Raw genomic sequence first — 18,786 nt, forward strand, 5'->3', positions numbered from 1 at the left:
TTTTCCTATTTACTTTTAGGCAATTACTCCACATAATCCACCCCATGACTATAGTCACTCAAGCTTCATGACATTTGGAATGTATCAGGTATATCACATACATTCTTGGGATGAGGATTATCGAGTGTATGTATATTGTGTAGGGTTACTTAACATTTCATCATGATCCAGAGTTTAACATACAAACTAGTTGTTAGCATAAAGCATAATACAATGAGTATTAACAGAACAACAGGGCGAAGCATCTTGTTGAAGATTCCTGTGGCAGTTGGCGACCATCCAAACAAAGTGTCCCACCAGTGGTGTTTTTCACCTTTCCTTACTCTTCCATCACTCAATGTATTTCTTCTATATCATGATGGACGGTAATCAGAGTCTTTCATCCATTTTCTCAAACTTGTTTCATCAGCCACTTCAAGTCTTCATGTAACACTAATTTCTTCACCAGTGTAAGGTTCATTCCAATAGGAGTAGGCAGCAGATTATGAAGCAGAATATAATTGGATGTAACAAGTTGGTAAGAGGTGACAGGAGCTGAGTAACTAAAATCATATCATAGAATTTTGGTAAAGTTACAAACACAAACATTAGGGTGACCACTTTACAGTAGTATTATCTTTGCTCATGCAAACACAGCCTTTCCCAATATATACAAGTACAGTTTCAAGGGTTTCATTAGGATGTACCTCAAAGTGACAAATGTTTTGTTCAGTGTCAAGACAAATGTCTTGGGCTTCGAGCGTGTTACTTTCACAGATGAAGCCTCTTTGTTCACGCACAATACATGCATTTACATGAATTGTCTGCCACTTTCCTCCCTTTTGATGGGCCCATACTTTACGCTCCTTAGGATAAAGTATAGTTCCATTATGATTGAGTCCTAATGCAATGATTGGATACACATTGTATACTGTGACATTGCTTATGGTAAGTATAAAGGCAATAATTTTAACACTTTCTGCATAGTAGGTAAAGTTGACTAATTGCCACCATGTTTGAAACTCCTTTTCAAATTCTGAAGCATCATCCCAAATCAATTTTCAAATTTCAGTGGGCAAAGTTCCTCCTTCTCCCTCTCTAATAATAGTTGCTGCTACAGACTGTATCCACAACTGTGCTTGGATGCAGCTCAAGGCAAGGGAAGTATCACCTTGAGTTTTTCCAAGGTCATTTACAATTAATTGATGATCATTTTCTTCAGTTTGTTCCCAGTGGGGTAAAATGTCTGATAGAAGCCATTGACTTGCTCCTGAGGTCGATAAGGATGATTTTATTGGTCATTCCAATTTCCTTAGGTTGTCTGTGGTAGCAGTTATTCTACTCATTAGAACCTCAGCGTCAATGCTATTTAGTATACCTAATCCTGTTCCCAATAACCCAGTGGCATCTCGTGGCATGCACCGAGATTGTTTCAGAGAACGTCTGTGTAACCATGCTAACCAGCTGGTGTAGGCAGTTCTCTAAAAAGTGGTACATTTTGGGTTGATTTCTGAGAGATTAATGCACAGAACTAGCTCTACCCTTTTTAGAGACCAGCTAGGTTTAAAGAGAACTCGTTGTTGTCCCACATTTTTAATTAAGTAAGGATCTGTGTTGAAGATGGAAGGAGTTAGACTAATGGGAGGCCAAGTTGGTATATTTTATGGAAGAATCAGTATAAAAGGTCTCAATTTCAGTCAGCCTATTGTAAGTAGACCCATTAGTTATTCAGCAACTGATTTGTATTGAGCAAAACTAAGCTATATGCCAAATTGATGTCCCCAAAATGAAAAAGCAATTGTGAAGATTCCTAGGGATGGCAGGTTATTGCTGAATTTGGATCACCAGTTTTGGACTAATAGCAAAGCCTCTGTATGAAGCAACAAAGGGGACAGAAAATGTGTCTGAAGGGACTGCCGAGTGCCAAAAGGGATTTGATAATATAAAAAGGGACCTAATGTCAGCCTCAGCCCTAGGGCTGCCAAACATGAAAAAAACTTTCCAATTGTTTGTTCATGAATGAAGGGGGTGGCGGTCGGGGTGATGACTGTGGTGGTTTTACCGTGCTGGGCAGCTAAACCCCACAACCGCTCTCTCACTCCCCCTCCTTTAGATAAGGAGGGGGAGAAGTAAAGCAAAGAACAACTCACGGGTTGAGATAAGGATAATTTAATTAAAGGGAAATAATTATAATAATTAAATAAAGACTACCATGAACTAAACAATTTAACTAAGGGGAAATAAAAGGGAAAGGGGAAAAAGGGAGGAAAACAAACAAACAAAATAAATGAAAGCTATATGGAAGTGCAGAGGAAAGAAATTACTCTCTACTTCCCACAAATGAGCGATGATTGACCACGTCCTTGAAGCAAGGCCTCAACGCACGCAGCCGGTGTTTGAGAGGAGGACCGACGTCTTCTCAACGAGAGCCCACCCCTCCCCTCTTCTTCCTGTTTCCACCTTTTATTGCTGAATGTGACACCACATGGTATGGAATATCCCTTTGATTGGTTTAGGTCAGCTGCCCTAGTGATGTTTCTCTCCTCACTTTTTTGCCCACCCCCTAGGAGGGTTAGAGAAAGGCCCAATGCTGTGCCACTGCTGCTCAGCAGTAGACACAACACTGGTGTGATAACACTGCTGTTCCAGCTACAAGTACAGAGTACGGCACTGTATGGGCTGCTGCCGGGAAAGTTAACATTCCAGCCAGACCCAGTACAACGACCCACATATTTGGAAGATGGAAAAGACCAGTGGCATATTTTTCCAAGCAGCTAGATGAAACGAGTAAGGGATCGCCTTCTTCGAGGGCAGTAGCAGCGACTGCACTCCTAGTCCAAGAGGCTAGAAAACTGACTCTGGGACAACCCTTGATGGTATTTGTGTTGCATGCAGTGCTAGCTGTAATGGAAGCCAAATGAAACGTCTGGCTATCCCCAAGCCAAACAACTAAATATTGAGCTGTACTAGTAGACCAAGGAGACATAAAGTTGTCTGTAGTCAGCACCCTGAACTCAGCAACGCTTCTTCCAGCCAAGGAGACGGGAGAAATCCAACATGACTGTGCGGGTATTATTGAGCACACATACACCAGCTGAACTTACCTTAAGGATGAACCAATCGCTAACGCGGACCTTGAGTATTTTACGGATGGTAGCAGTTTTATGGAAAACGGACAACCCAAAGCAAGATACGCAGTTGTGGCCCTTTGGGACACTGTAGAAGCAAAGTCACTCCCCCACAATACCTCAGCACAAAAAGCTGAATTAATTGCCTTGACTAGGGCCTTGGAATTTGCAGAAGGGAAGACCCTCAACGTCTATACAGATTCTAAATATGCCTGTGGAGTTTTTCACACCCATGGAGCCATCTGGAGGGAACAAGGGCTATTGACAACAGCTGAAGGACCAATTAAGCACAGTCCAGAAATTTTACGGTTGTTAGAAGCAGTGCAAAGGGCCAAAGCTGTAGCAGCAATGCACTGCAAGGCCCACCAAAAGGGTGATCATGACATAATAATAGGAAACAGGAAAGCTTACTTAGCAGCCAAGGAAGCAACTAGAAGAGCACCAGGAGACCTACAAGGCATGTTAGTCCCCTGTGCAAAGACTTTGCTCAGTCCACCAGAATATACCACTAAAGAGATCCAACTAGCGGAAAAACTAAAACGTACAAAGCAAAAAGATGAATGGTGAGAGACCCCCAATGAACAGCTCCTGATAACAGAAACTATGACTGAACAGCTAATGAAAGACTTACACAAAGGGACACACTTTGGTGCTGATGTCATGGTAGATTGCCTGAAGCGCTTTTTAATTGGAATAAAAATGCAAACTATCGCAAACCAAGTAGTGCGAAGGTGCCCTGTGTGCTGTGCCAGCAACCCCAAGATCCAGCCAAAACCAACGCCAGGGCACATAAGGAAAGGGATGAAACCTGTGGAGTATTGGCAAGTGGTCTTTTCCAAATTGCCTAAGCAAGGATCATATTGATATCTTCTAGTATTGGTGGACACATTCACTGGATGGCCAGAGGCCTTCCCTTGCCGAACTAATAAAGCTAGGGAGGTAGTAAAGGTTTTACTGAAAGAAGTAATTCCTCGTTTTGGAATACCAGAGGGACTCTCCTCAGACAGTGGACCTCATTTTACCACAGAATCACAGAATCAGAATTTCTAGGTTGGAAGAGACCTCAAGATCATCGAGTCCAACCTCTGACCTAACGCTAACAGTCCCCACTAAACCATATCCCTAAGCTCTACATCTAAACGTCTTTTAAAGACTTCCAGGGATGGTGACTCCACCACTTCCCTGGGCAGCCTGTTCCAGTGTCTAACAACCCTTTCGGTAAAGAAGTTCTTCCTAACATCTAACCTAAAACTCCCCTGGCGCAACTTTAGCCCATTCCCCCTCGTCCTGTCACCAGGCACGTGGGAGAATAGACCAACCCCCACCTCACTACAGCCTCCTTTAAGGTATCTGTAAAGAGCAATAAGGTCGCCCCTGAGCCTCCTTTTCTCCAGGCTGAACAAGCCCAGCTCCCTCAGCCGCTCCTTGTAGGACTTGTTCTCCAGGCCCCTCACCAGGTTCGTCGCCCTTCTCTGGACCCGCTCAAGCACCTCGATGTCCTTCTTGTAGCGAGGGGCCCAAAACTGAACACAGTACTCGAGGTGCGGCCTCACCACAGCCGAGTACGGGGGGACGATCACCTCCCTAGCCCTGCTGGTCACACTGTTTCTGATACAAGCCAGGATGCTGTTGGCCTTCTTGGCCACCTGAGCACACTGCTGGCTCATATTCAGCCGACTATCCACCAATACTCCCAGGTCCTTCTCTGCCTGGCAGCTCTCCAACCACTCATCTCCCAGCCTGTAGCTCTGCTTGGGGTTATGGCACCCCAGGTGGAGGACCCGGCACTTGGACTTCATGCAGTTGACCTCAGCCCATTGGTGCAGCCTATCCAGATCCTCCTGCAGAGCCTTCCTACCCTCAAGCAGATCGACACACGTGCATAGCTTGGTGTCATCTGCAAACTTACTGAGGGTGCGCTCAATGCCCTCGTCCAGATCATCGATGAAGATATTAAAGAGGACCGGCCCCAGCACCGAGCCCTGGGGAACGCCACTAGTGACTGGCCTCCAACTGGACTGGACTCCATTCACCACGACTCTTTGGGCCCGGCTATCCAGCCAGTTTCTAACCCAACGAAGCATGCGCCAGTCCAAGCCAAGAGCAGCCAGTTTCTTGAGGAGAATGCTGTGGGAGACGGTGTCAAAAGCCTTGCTGAAGTCAAGGTAGACCACATCCACAGCCTTTCCCTCGTCCACCCAGCGCGTCACTTTGTCATAGAAGGAGATCAGGTTCGTCAAGCAGGATCTGCCTTTCATAAACCCATGCTGACTGGGCCTGATCGCCTGCTTGCCCTGCAAGTGCTGCGTGATGACTCTCAAGAGGATCTGCTCCATGAGCTTCCCTGGCACTGAGGTCAAACTGACAGGCCTGTAGTTCCCCGGGTCTGCCCTCCGGCCCTTCTTGTAGATGGGCGTCACATTTGCTAGCCGCCAGTCGACTGGGACCTCCCCCGATAGCCAGGACTGCTGATAAATGATGGATAGTGGCTTGGCCAGCTCCTCTGCCAGTTCTCTCAGTACCCTTGGGTGGATCCCATCCGGCCCCATCGACTTGTGCACATCCAAGTGCCGTAGCAGGTCACCAACCAGTTCTTCGTGGATAGTGAGGGCCACATCCTGCTCCCCATCCCCTTTCACCAGCTCAGGGTACTGGGTATCCAGAGAACAACCGGTATTGCCGCTAAAGACTGAGGCAAAGACGGCATTGAGTACCTCCGCCTTTTCCTCATCTCTTGTAACTAAGTTTCCCCCCGCATCCAGTAAAGGATGGAGATTCTCCTTAGTCCTCCTTTTTGTGTTGATGTATTTATAAAACATTTTTTGTTATCTTTAACGGCAGTAGCCATATTGAGTTCCAGATGAGCTTTGGCCTTCTTAATTTTGTCCCTGCACAGCCTCGCTACATCCTTATAGTCCTCCCTAGTGGCCTGCCCACTTTTCCAAAGATTATAAACCCTCTTTTTTCTCCTAAGATCAAGCCACAACTCTCTGTTGAGCCAGGCTGGTCTTCTTCCCCGCTGGCTCGTCTTTGGGCACATGGGGACAGGCCGCTCCTGTGCCATTAAGATTTCCCTCTTGAAGAGCACCCAGCCTTCCTGGACCCCTCTGCCCTTCAGAACTGCCTCCCAAGGGACTCCACCAACTAGTGTCCTGAGCAGCTCAAAGTCAGCCCTCCGAAAGTCCAATACAGCGGTTTTACTGGTCCCCTTCCTGGCCTCGCCAAAAATAGTGAACTCCACCATTTCGAGGTCACTCTGCCCAAGACAGCTCCCGACAATCACATCCTCCACCAGTCCTTCTCTGTTTGTGAAGAGAAGGTCTAGCGGGGCACCACCCCTGGTAGGTTCACTAACCAGCTGCGTCAGGAAGCTATCTTCCACGCTCTCCAGAAACCTCCTAGACTGCTTTCTCAGGGCTGTGTTGTGCTTCCAGGATATGTCAGGGAAGTTGAAGTCCCCCACGAGTACAAGCGCTGAAGATTTCGCAACTTCTGTCAGCTGCCTGTAGAACTCCTCATCCGTCTCCTCATCCTGGTTCGGCAGTCTATAGCAGACCCCAACCAGGACACTAGCCTTGCTGTCCCTGCCGATCCTAACCCAAAGGGACTCGACCTTGTCATTCCCAGCCTCGAGTTCTACAACATCGAAAGACTCTCTAATATAGAGAGCCACACCACCACCCCTTCTGTGCTGCCTGTCCCTTCTGAAGAGCTTATAGCCAGGCATTGCAGCACTCCAGTCATGAGACTGGTCCCACCATGTCTCCGTGATGGCAACCAAGTCGTAGCCTGCCTGCTGCACGATGGCTTCCAGCTCCTCCTGTTTGTTACCCATGCTGCGTGCATTGGTGTAGATGCACTTCAGCTGGGCCATTACCTTATCCTCCGGCCTTGCCATTGTTCCCCCTGGCACAGCCCCAACAATCCTTGCTTCAGCCCCATCCCCCTTCTTACCTAGTTTAAAGCCCTCTCAATGAGCCCTGCCAGCTCCTGGCCCAGGATCCTTTTTCCCCTAAAAGATAGGGACCCGTCTGCGGCCATCAGGCCGGATGCTGAGTAAAGTGCCCCATGGTCGAAAAAAACAAGATTTCTGCGTTGGCACCAGCCCCAGAGCCACGTGTTTAACAGGTGGGCAAAAAAATATGGAACGCTTCACGAATTTGCGTGTCATCCTTGCGCAGGGACCATGCTAATCTTCTCTGTATCGTTCCAATTTTAGTATATGTGCTGCCGAAGCGAGCACATATCCTAGCCGTGATAGTTCTCATTGAACGCGACTAGAGTGAGGACATGTTACGTTGTTGGTGAATCCGTGACCGTGATAGTTCAGTACTCTGAATCCAACTGGACCATATCGGTTAATATGTTATTGGTGAATTTGTGACCATGATAATTCAGTACACTGAATCCGACCGGACGCATAACAGTTAATCGGCTGCACCCCTTAATGCGACAGAGAAATTACACGTAGTCAGCAGGACTGTTATGGATAAACTGCTACAAAAATGTAAATGTGTCCCTTCCCAGGTGTGGCAGGAGTGGGCTCAAAATTTTTGGAAAAATAAAGAGAAAGTGGTAGAAAGCATTAAGGAGTGTCAGGCTGCACAAAAGATTGGAGGGAGAAAAGGTAAAGCTGTAATCTGTGCAGTATCAGGTGTCTGTCTTGTGCTCAGGAAGAAGCTAAGGAAACTCCTGCTTCCAAACTAATTCAGATATTGTAGTGGGTTTACGTGGCAAGGTTTTGGTAGCAGGGGACCATAGGGGTGGCTTCTGTGAGAAGAATCTAGAAGCTGCCCCATGTTTGGTAAGGGCCCCACTGCTGACCAGAGCCAAGCCAATAAGCGACGTTGTTTGTGCCTCTGTGAGAGCATATTTAAGACAGGGGAGGGGAAAAAAAAAAAAAAAAAACAATGCTGCCACACAGCACCTGGGAGAGTGAGAGGAGTGAGGAACAGCCTTGCAGGCGCCAAGGTCAGTGAAGAAGGAGGGGGAGAGGTGCTCCAGGTGCCGGAGCAGAAGTCCCCTGCGGCCTGTGGTGAGGACCATGGTGAAGCAGGATGTCCCCCTGCAGCCCATGGAGTACCACGGTGGAGCAGGTGGACCTGCACTGACGGAGGCTGCGGCCTGTGGAGGACCCCTGTCGGAGCAGATTCCGGGCCGGACCTGTAGCCCATGGAGAGGAGACCACGCAGGAGCAGGTGATCTGGCAGGAGCTGCTGTCCATGGGGAACCAAGTTTGGAGCAGTTTTCTCCTGAGGCATGGCCCCCGTGGTACGGACCCATATCTGGAGCAGCTCTGGAAGAGCTGCTGCCTGTGGGAAGCCCACGCCGGATCAGTTCATCAAGGACTGCATCCCGTGGGAGGGACCCCACGGCACAGGGGACAAGAGTGACCAAGGAGCGGTGAAGACGAAGTGCTATAGACTGACCGCAACCCCCATTCCCCCGTTCTCCTGTGCCTCTTGGGGGGAGGAGGTGGAAGAGGGTGGATGGGGGGAAGGCATTTTTGGTTTCTTTCCTTTGTTTCTCACTTCTCTAGCTTGTTAGTAAGAGGCAATAAATCTTATTATCTCCCTATGCTGAGTCTGTTTTGCCCATCACGATAATTGTTGAGTGAGCTCCCTGTCCTCATCTCAACCCTTGAGCCCTTTTTATCGTATTTTCTCCCCCTTTCCCTTTGAGGAGGACCATAATGGTTAATCGGCTACACCCCTTAATGCGACATAGGGGGCTGTTTGACTAGATGATCTTGGAGGTCTTTTCCAACTTTTATGATTCTATGATCCTATGAATTACTCTGGCCTTTGTCCAGAAGATTAGTTGATCAAAGGTACTATATCTAGCTGATATTCCATGGAGAAATAATCGCATTACAGATTTATTTGCCTCTAGTATTGAAATGTCCAGTGTTCCGGGAAACCTGAGGTCAGCTTCATTACAAAGTGGTGTATTATGGGATCGATTGCACATGTACACAATTTCTAGTATGATATGCAACATAAAGCAAAAACTATTATAGCTGGAATTGTCTCAATAGGATAGAAAGCTAGCAATTTAGTTTCCTCAGCTTCTTATTCTATTCCTAGACCCACCAGCCAAAGGGAATGGATGACAGTAGGAAATGAAGATCAAATAACCGTACGCAAATCTGAAATTGTATTATCTAAAAGAACATACGTTTACTGGTTTGGATGTTCAATGCAGGAAAAGCTGGTTCCCACAAAACGAGGACAGCTGATCCAAACCGGCCAAAGGGATATTCCTTACCATATGATGTCTTGCTCAAGAATAAAACTGTGGGAACTTGGCTGGGAAGACTACTGTTGCTTGGGGACTGGCTGTGCATCTCTTGGCAGGTGATGAGCAATTACATTGTGCATCACTTGTTTTATTGCTTTTTGTCCTGGTTTCAGTTAGAACAGAGTTAATTTTCTTCCTAGTAGCTGGTAGAATGCTATGTTTTGGCTTAGGATGAGAAGAGTGCTGATAACACCCCGATGTTTTAATTGCTGCAGAGCAGTGCTTATACCAAGCCAAGGACGTCTCAGCTTCTTGCTCTGTCCTGCCAACGGGCAGGCTGGGGGTGCAGTAAGAGCTGGGAGGGGACAGACCCAGGACAGGTGACCCAAACTAGCCAAAGGGGTATTCCATACCATCTGACGTCATGCTAAACAATATATAGGGGTGGCTAGCCAGGGAAGGGGGCCGGACTGCTCAGGGTTAGGCTGGGCATCGGTCAGCGGGTGGTGAGCAATTGCACTGTGCATCACTTGTTTGTACATATTATTAGTAGTAGTACTATTATCATCATTGTATTATTATTATTATTATTATTATTTTCCTGTCTTATTAAACTGTCTTTATCTCAACTCACGGGCTTCACTTTCCATTTCTCTCCCCCGTCCCAGAGAGGGAGGGGGGAGGGTGAGCGAACGGCTGCGTGGTGTTTAGCTGCCGGCCGGGTTAAACCACGACACTTTTCTTTTTCTTATTCTTGTTTTCTCCCTTTTCTTATTAAACTGCCCTTATCTCAACCCTCAAGTTCTTGCATTCTTACTTTTTTCCGATTCTCTCTCCCATTCCACTGTGGGGGAGTGAGCGAATGGCTGTGTGGTGCTTAGCTGCCTGCCGGGTTAAACCACAACACTATGATAATATATATAATACATTTATATGATATACATATGTATAAATTGATATTTTTGTCCTGAGATCTCCCTTAAAATATATATTTTGAGGCTAAGGATAAGATACACTAGGTATTCACAACAGTTTCTTTTGAGTTTCTTTCCCCCTTCCTTGTGTAGTCAGACCTATTCCCTCTTTATACATGTGACACTGAGAACTTCTGAAATCTACTCAACATTAAACCAAATCACACAGTAGTAAAACAGATGGTAAACAGTAACGACGTTCCTAACTCCTGTGTCTGCTTTCTCATCTCTGCTTCTCCTCCGTTGGCTGCAACCTCCTTGCTCGCTGTCGGGGTTTGGGTGTTCGCAACCACAAGTGTCCCGAGGTGGCCAGGTCCGGGCGGCTTCCTCCCTCGCGTGTTGTGGCTGCTGGAGCTTTCTATTTGTATTCGATTCGGGGGGCTGAGGAAGAAGCACTTTGTTTTGATGGTGTGGGACGCACCCGGGAAAGGCTGACAGCGACGCTGGCGGGTTCGAGGCAGCCCAGGCGGTCGGAGGCGTGCCTGGCACTAGGACCCAGGAGTTCGCAAGGCGGCTGTTAGGGCCAGATTGCAAATTCGCGCTGTCTGTCGGCTCGGTGTGGCGCTCAGTAGGCGGCAGCAGGAACAGGTCGGTTCCGGCCGGTCATGGGGCCGGGCTCTGGGCTGGCGGACCAAAGGGGTGAGAGTGGGCCGGGTCTGGCCGCTCGCTTGATCTCTTCTTCCCCCACGGCCTGGGGTCTGCTGCGTTGCTAACCGCGTCCTCCTGTTTTCTGGTGTTTTCCAGCAAGCAAAGATGGAGTACGAGTGGAAGCCTGACGAGCAGCTACTCAAGGAGTCCCAATCCCCAGACACTACCACACAGAGAGCTGTGCAACATGTATCCTTGGCCGAGGCCTGCATGGGACAGGCAGGGCGGAGGGGGGCCCGGGCGGGCACTGGGGAGCCGGGTGGGGGGAGTGTGGCCTGCGCAGCCGCAGACCAGCACTGCTGTGGCGGCGTGCTGAGCCGAGCCTCCGCCGGCTCAACGGATGGACGTGTGGCGCGGCGTTTGAAAGGCTGTGTAGAGTCGCCTTCTCCCGCCGCAGGTCCGGACACCTGTTGGTATCAAAAAAAAAAAGAAAAAAAAAAAGAAAGGCTAAGGGTTGTTGTTTTTTTTTTCAAATCCTGGCGTGGCTGCTTCGGTATCTGTCGCTTTACCGGATTTACGTTGGGCCACTGCCAGCGCCCAGCCGCGGCGGGGCAGGAGCGCCGCCCTCGCCGTGGCGGATCGCGCCAAGGGGGCTGGGGGGGGGGGGGTTCGCTGCCCGTGTAGCAGAGCTCGCATCGCGTTGCGGAGTACCCATCGTCCATGCGGCAAAGGGGGGAAGGGGAGGGTCAGCGAGCAGGAGCCTTTGAGCTAATCTGGCGCTGGGATTCGAGACGAAAGCCGGAGCTAGTGGGGGGTATGTGCCGCTGGTGGAGCCGTTGCCTGCATGCTTTCGCTGGCCCTGACGCTGCATGTTTTGCTGCATTGTGAGGATGTTGCTGCTTGTCTGGAAGCCTGAGCCTAAAATACTGCTTCTTATTTGTCTTTCAAATTGACAAGAAGGGGGTAATCTACTGTATGCAGCTTCTCGTGCTGCTTTGCAGTGCATTCGATGTTAGTGTTTTGGATTTATATTTTTTTTTTCCCCCTTAAGTCTCTTTTGATTGTAGAAATGATAAAATAGCAGAGTTTTAAGGAACAAAGTTTGAGGGGGAAATTTTAAATTAAGACTAATAGAAGCATAGATCTTGAAAAATCAAACTCTTACCTACTGTCTCCTGCTCTTTAAGTTAACATATAAGTGCTTTGAAATACAAAGAAGTCCTTCTGAACATCTATGAAGGTTATGAGTTTATCATTTTGATCCCTTTTTAAGGCATTTGCTTGAAGGTCTTCACATAAAGCAAAATAATTCACTGACATAGGTAAGACCCATATATATGGTTATTTTAAGAGTTTAGCTTGAAGCCAAATTTACTTGACTGCTGGGCTTTCCTAACAGATGCAGTCAGGCTTGGGAAGGCTTCTGCCCTTATCTAAAAGGTGGTTAGTTTTCATCTTAATCATCTTGTTCTTGCAGATGTTTAACCTTTTCAAGATGCTATTGCTTCCTTTGAAAAATTCTATGCAAAGTGAATAAGTTCTGATAATGCCCTAAACTTAAATAGGTGTTCTTCTTCAGTATTTCAAATACAAAAATGTTTATAGCAACAATAGTTTTAATGTGAAATTATATTTTAAAGTTCTGCTTCAAATAACTTAATAGCATCTGCTTTGTGTATTGAAAAATAGCACTGTATGTGCAGGATGGGCAATATAGTGGATGCTGTCCTGAATACGAGTACAAATTGACTAAACAAAGGTGCAGTTAACTGATGTTTCAAATTCTTTTCAAGTGGCAGTAGTAACTCCCTGCTGTGCTGAGATACCTGTGCTTTCAAGAAGGTCCTCATATGTTGGATTGGAAAGGTTAGATTTGTGGCATATTTTTATCATTGTATGTCAGCTTGGGAAAATGTTTCATTATAACTTGACAGGGCATGTCCTGTAATTGAAAATGTCTGTGTATGTATGTAACAATGTATACATATGTATATGTTACATGTTTGCCTGCCACCCCAAGCAGACAAATCCCTTCCCTGTCTACCTCGCCTTTCCAGGTGCCCTTATACAACAGGTATGAGGCTCTGGAACTTGATGGACAGACAAGTGATGATCACAGAATGGCCGAGGTTGGAAGGGACCTCTGAAGATCATCTAGTCCAAACCCCTGCCAAGCAGGTTCACCTAGAACACCTTGCACGGGATGGCATCCAGGAGGGTTTTGAATATCTCCAGAGAAGGAGACTCTACAACCTCTCTGGGCAACCTGTTCCAGTGCTCTGTCACCCTCACAGTAAAGAAGTGCCCCCTCACCCCCTTGGGGGGTGTCCTGGTAACGGGAGATGCTGAGAATGCGGAGATACTGAATGCTTTCTTTGCTTCAGTCTTTGCTTTAAGGACTCCCCCCCGGGACTCCTCGACCCTGGAGGGAGGAGAAAGAGTCTGGGAAGTGGAGATCTCCCCCCCGGTTGATGAGGGAGTGATTTGGGAGCGTTTGAGTGGGCTCAATGCACACAAATCCATGGGTCCTGATGGGATGCATCCACGTGTGCTAAGGGAGTTGGCAGAGGTGATTGCCAAACCGCTCTCTTATCGTCTTTGAAAGGTCCTGGAGAACAGGAGAGGTGCCTGAAGATTGGAGGATAGCCAATGTCACTCCAGTCTTCAAGAAGGGCAAGAAGGAGGATCCGGGAAACTACAGGCCAGTCAGTCTCACCTCTGATCCTGGGAAGGTGTTGGAACAGCTTGTTCTGGATGCCATCTCCAAGCAATTGGAAGAGAAGAAGGTTATGAGGAGTAGTCAGCATGGATTCACCAAGGGGAAGTCGTGCTCGACCAACCTTGTTGCCTTCTATGATGGCATCACCAGCTGGGTAGATGAGCAGTGGATGTCATCTACCTTGACTTTAGCAAGGCTTTCGATACTGTCTCCCATGACATCCTGATAGCAGAGCTGAGAAAGTGTGGGATAGAGGAGTGGACAGTAAGGTGGGTTGAGAACTGGCTGACTGGCCGAGCTCAGAGGGTGGTGATCGGCGGCGCAGAGTCCGGCTGGAGACCTGTGAATAGCGGTGTTCCCCAGGGGTCGGTGCTGAGTCTGGTCTTGTTCAACATCTTCATCGACGACCTTAATGAGGGAATAGTGTCTGCCCTCAGCAAGTACGCCAATGACACAAAGCTGGGAGGAGGGGCTGACACGCCAGAAGGCTGCACTGCCATTCAGCGAGACCTGGACCAGCTGGAGAGATGGGCAGGAAGAAACCAAATGAAGTTTAATAACAGCAAGTGTAGAGTCCTGCACTTGGGAAGGAACAACCGCATGTATCAGTACGGGCTGGGGGACGACCTGCTGGAGGGGAGCTCTGATGAGAAGGACCTGGGGGTCCTGGTGGATGACAGGCTGACCATGAGCCAGCAGTGTGCCCTCGTGGCCAAGAGGGCCAATGGGATCCTGGTGGGCATTAAAAGGAGTGTGGCCAGCAGGTCAAGGGAGGTGATCCTCCCCCTCTACTCTGCCCTGGTCAGGCCTCACCTGGAGTACTGTATCCAGTTCTGGGCTCCCCAGTACAAAAAAGACAGGGATCTCCTGGAAAGAGTCCAGCGGAGGGCCACAAAGATGATACGGGGCCTGGAGCATCTTCCTTATGAGGAAAGGCTGAGAGACCTGGGTCTGTTCAGCCTGGAGAAAAAGAAGACTGAGAGGGGATCTCATCAATGTGTATAAATACCTGAGGTGTGGGAGACAGAGGGATTTGGCCAACCTCTTTTCAGTGGTTTGTAGGGACAGGACAAGGAGTAATGGTCACAAGATAGAGCACAGGAAGTTCCGCACCAACACGTGAAAGAATTTCTTCACGGTGATGGTGATGGAGCACTGGAACAGGCTGCCCAGGGAGGTTGTGGAGTCTCCTTCTCTGGAGATATTTAAGGCCTGTCTGGACGCCTACCTGGGCAGCCTGCTCTGAGGAACCTACTTTGGCAGGGGGGTTGGACCCGATGAACTTTTGAGGTCCCTTCCAACCCCTTCAATTGTGTGATTCTGTGATTCTCATATTCATATGGAATTTCTTGTGCTTCAGTTTGTGCCTGTTTCCTTTTGTCTTGGCACTGGGTACAACTAAAAAGAGACTGGCTCTACCCTCTTGACACCCTCCCCTCAGTCTCCCCTTTTTCAGGCTAAACAGGCCCAGTTTTCTCAGCCTGTCCTCATATGACAGGTGCTCCAGTCCTCTAATCATCTTAGTAGCCCTCCTCTGAACTTGCTTCAGTAGTGGTGCTCTCCAGCAGGTCATCCCTCAGCCTGTACTGGTGCTTGGGGCTATTCCTCCCTAGGTGCAGGACCCTGCACTTGCATTGTTGAACTTCATGAGGTTCCTCTCGGTCCAACCCTCCAGCCTGTCCAGGTCCCTGTGAATGGCAGCACGGCCCTCTAGGCTATTAGCCACTCCGAGCTTTTGTGTTCTCAGCAAACTCTCATTCCATTGTCCAGGTCGTTGATGAATAAGTTGAACAAGACTGGACCCAATACTGACTCCTGGGGCACACTGCTAGCTACAGGCCTTCAACTAGACTGCACCACTGAGCACAACCCTCTGAGCTCTGCCATCCAGCTAATTATCCATCCACCTCACTGTCCAGTCATCTAGGCTGCACTTACTGATCTTGCCTATGAGGATGCTATAGGAGACAGTGTGAAAAGCCTTGCTGAAGTCAAGGTAGACCACATCCACCATTCTCCCCTCATCTACCCAACTAGTCATCTCATCATAGAAGGATATCAGATTGGTCAAATATGACTTCCCCTTGGTGAATCCATGCTGACTATTCCTATGATGTGGATGAAGGTCATTATGGGTTGGAGAGGTCACCAAGGGGAAGTCAGCCTACCCCCCCTACATCATGACCATCTCTGACAAGAAAAAAAAAGAATGGTTATTGTAATTGGTGATTCACTTCTGAGGGGAACATTTTCTTCTAGAGCTTAGGCAGAAAAGGAAAGTGTATGGACACTGGAAGCGAGGTCAGATGACATGGGAGGACTACAGAGATGCTGTTCAACATTGCAGGGAGATAATTCGTGAGGCCAAAGCTCAATTAGAGTTAAAGCTGGCCGGTACTGTGGAAGGCGACAAAAAGGACTTTAAGTATATTAACAGCAAAAGGAGTACCAGAGAAAACATTGGTCCATTACTTGATGAGGATGGGCACCTCACAAATAGAGACATACACAAAGTAGAGATATTTAATGCCTTCTTTGTCTTCAACACTGATGACGGGGGCCCTGGGACCTTGAGTTGGAGGACCGTGACTGTAGAAATGATAAACTCCCAGCCAATTCCAAACTTGTGGGGGATTTACTACTCCAACTGGATGCACGTAAGTCTATGGGGCCTGATGGGATTCATCCCAGGGTACTCAAAGAGCTGGCTGATGTTATCGTGAGATTTCTTTTAATTGTTTTTCAACAATCTTGGAAATTTGGAGAGGCCCCAGTCGACTGGAAGCTGGCCCCAGTAAGTCAGCTTCATCAGGGGCCTAACTTAAATACCTCTACACTAACATATTTAGCATGAGGAATAAACAAGAGGAGTTAGAAATGTACACATGACTGCAGAGCTATGACCTCATTGGCATTACAGAGATACTGTGGGATGGCTCCCATGACTGCACTGTTGGAATGGAGGAACACAGGCTCTTTAGGAAGGGCAGGCACAAGAGATGAGGAGGGGGCATCACCCTCTATGTCAATGAACAGCTGGAGTGCATGCGTGGAGCTCTGCCTGTGAATGGATGAGGAGCTGACAGAGACCTTATGGGTCAGGATTACAGGGAGGGCAGGGACAGGTGACATGACATTATAGTGGGGGTCTGCTACAGGCCACCTGATGAGGAAGACCAAGCAGATGAGGCCCTCTATAGACAGAAGCAGCCTCACGTTCGCGAGCCCTGGTCCTCATGGGGGACTCCAACCACCCAGATATCTGTTGGAGGAACAACCCAGCAGGACATAAGCAATCCAGGAGGTTTCTGGAATACAGTGATGAAAACTTCCTTCTCCAAGTGATAGAGGAGCCAACAAGGAGAGGTGCTATGCTGGACCTCATTCTCACCAACAAGGTGGGGAATGTGAAGCTCAAGAACAGTCTTGGCTACAGCGACCACAAAATGGTGCAATTTAGGATCCTGAAGGCAGCAAGGAAGGGAGCACAGCAAGCTCGCTACCCCGGACTTTGAGAGAACAGATTTTAGCCTCTTCGGGGATCTGCTTGGTAGAGTCCCGTGGGGCAAAGCCCTGGAGGGAAGAGGGGACCAAGAAAGTTGGTTAATATTCTTCAAGGATCACCTCCTCTAAGCTCAGGAAGGATGCATCCCAACAAAGATGAAGTCAAGCAAAAATGCATGGCTGAACAAGGAGCTCCTGGCCAAACTCAAGCAGAAAACTGAGGCCTGCAGAGTGTGGAAGCAAGGAAAAGTAGCCTCTGAGGAATACAGAGAAATTGTCCGAGCAGCTTGGCATCAGATTAATAAAGCACAAGCCCTATTAGAATTAAAATTGGCCAGGGACATCAAAAGCAACAAGAAAGGCTTCTATACGTAAGGGAAGATTCTGGAAATTGCGGACCCTCTATGGAAGGAAACGGGAGACCTGGTTATTTGGGATAGGGAGAGGGCTGAGGTACTCAATGACTTTTTTTGCTTCGGTCTTCACTGGCAAGAGCTCTAGCCGCACCGCCCAAGCCCCAGAAGGCAAAGGCAGGGACTGGGAGAATGAAGAACCTCCCACTACTGGAGAAGATCAGGTTCAAGACCATCTAAGGAACCTGAAGGTGCACAAGGCCATGGGACCTGATGAGATGCATCCGAGGGTCCTGAGGGAACTGGCAGATTAAGTTGCTAAGCCACTATCCATCATATTTGAGAAGTCATCACAGTCCAGTGAAGTTCCCACTGACTGGAAGAGGGGAAACATAACCCCCATTTTTAAAAAGGGAAAAAGGAAGACCCGGGGAACTACAGGCCAGTCAGTCTCACCTCCGTGCCTGGCAAGGTCATGGAGCAGATCCTCCTGGAAACTACGCTAAGGCACATGGAAAATAAGGAGGTGATTGGTGACAGCCAACATGGCTTCACTAAGGGCAGATCATGCCTGACAAATCTGGTGGCCTTCTATGACAGGGTTACAGCATTGGTGGATAAGGGAAGAGCAACCGACATCATCTACCTGGACTTGTGCCAAGCATTTGACACTGTCCCCCATGATATCCCTGTCTCTAAATTGGAGAGACACGGATTTCACGGATGAACTATTTGGCAGGTCAGTGGCTCAACGTCAAGGTGGAGATTGGTAACGAGCGACTTTCCTCAGGAGTCAGTATCTGGACCATCACTGTTTAACATCTTTGTTGGTGACATGGATAGTGAGATTGAGTGCAGCATCAGCACATTTGCCAATGACACCAAGCTGTGTGGTGTGGTCGACACGCTGGAGGGAAGGGATGCCTGTTGCTGCCATCTGAGGGTGGCAGAGACACCGTGTGTGAGGTGTGAGCAGGTGGATGACCTGGTCAGCCTGGTGGCAGAGCTCAAGGAGGAGGTGGAGAGGTTAAGGGCTATCAGGGAGTGTGAACAGGAGATAGACTGGTGGAGCAACTCCCTGCCAGGCCTGAAAGAAAGGCACCGGGGTGAGACACCCCAAATACCAGCCCTGAGGCTTAGGCAGCCAGCAGAGGCTCCACAAGAAACACATCACCCCCTACCACGTTGCGAGCAGGTAATAGGAGGGGACCAGCAGGCAGACAGAGTGCCTGCTACAGTGAACCCCCTCTCCTCTCCTCCCCCTAACAAAGATGGCGATGAACTGGGGGACAGGGGGCAAT

At 48.5% G+C, this 18,786-nt stretch overlaps 2 protein-coding genes across 2 annotated transcripts in view; both read left to right on the top strand.

The window, feature by feature from the left end:
• LOC311426281 (uncharacterized protein) overlaps positions 1–18,786 on the top strand; it is a 312,708-nt gene that overhangs the window by 277,589 nt on the left and 16,333 nt on the right. The gene's annotated exons all lie outside the window — the stretch shown is intronic.
• The window catches only part of LOC311426494 (transportin-1-like), a gene marked incomplete at its 3' end in the record, with an annotated part of 69,766 nt that continues 59,948 nt past the window's right edge, over positions 8,969–18,786 (top strand). The window contains exons 1-2 of the mRNA XM_084502861.1: positions 8,969–10,960; positions 11,066–11,158. Of these exons, the coding sequence (XP_084358987.1) occupies positions 11,075–11,158 (84 nt within the window). The 5' untranslated portion in view covers positions 8,969–10,960; positions 11,066–11,074. The remainder of the gene's footprint in view (positions 10,961–11,065; positions 11,159–18,786) is intronic.

Source organism: Aythya ferina (assembly GCF_964211825.1).
Source record: "Aythya ferina genome assembly, chromosome: W".
NCBI classification, from domain to species: Eukaryota; Metazoa; Chordata; class Aves; order Anseriformes; family Anatidae; genus Aythya; species Aythya ferina.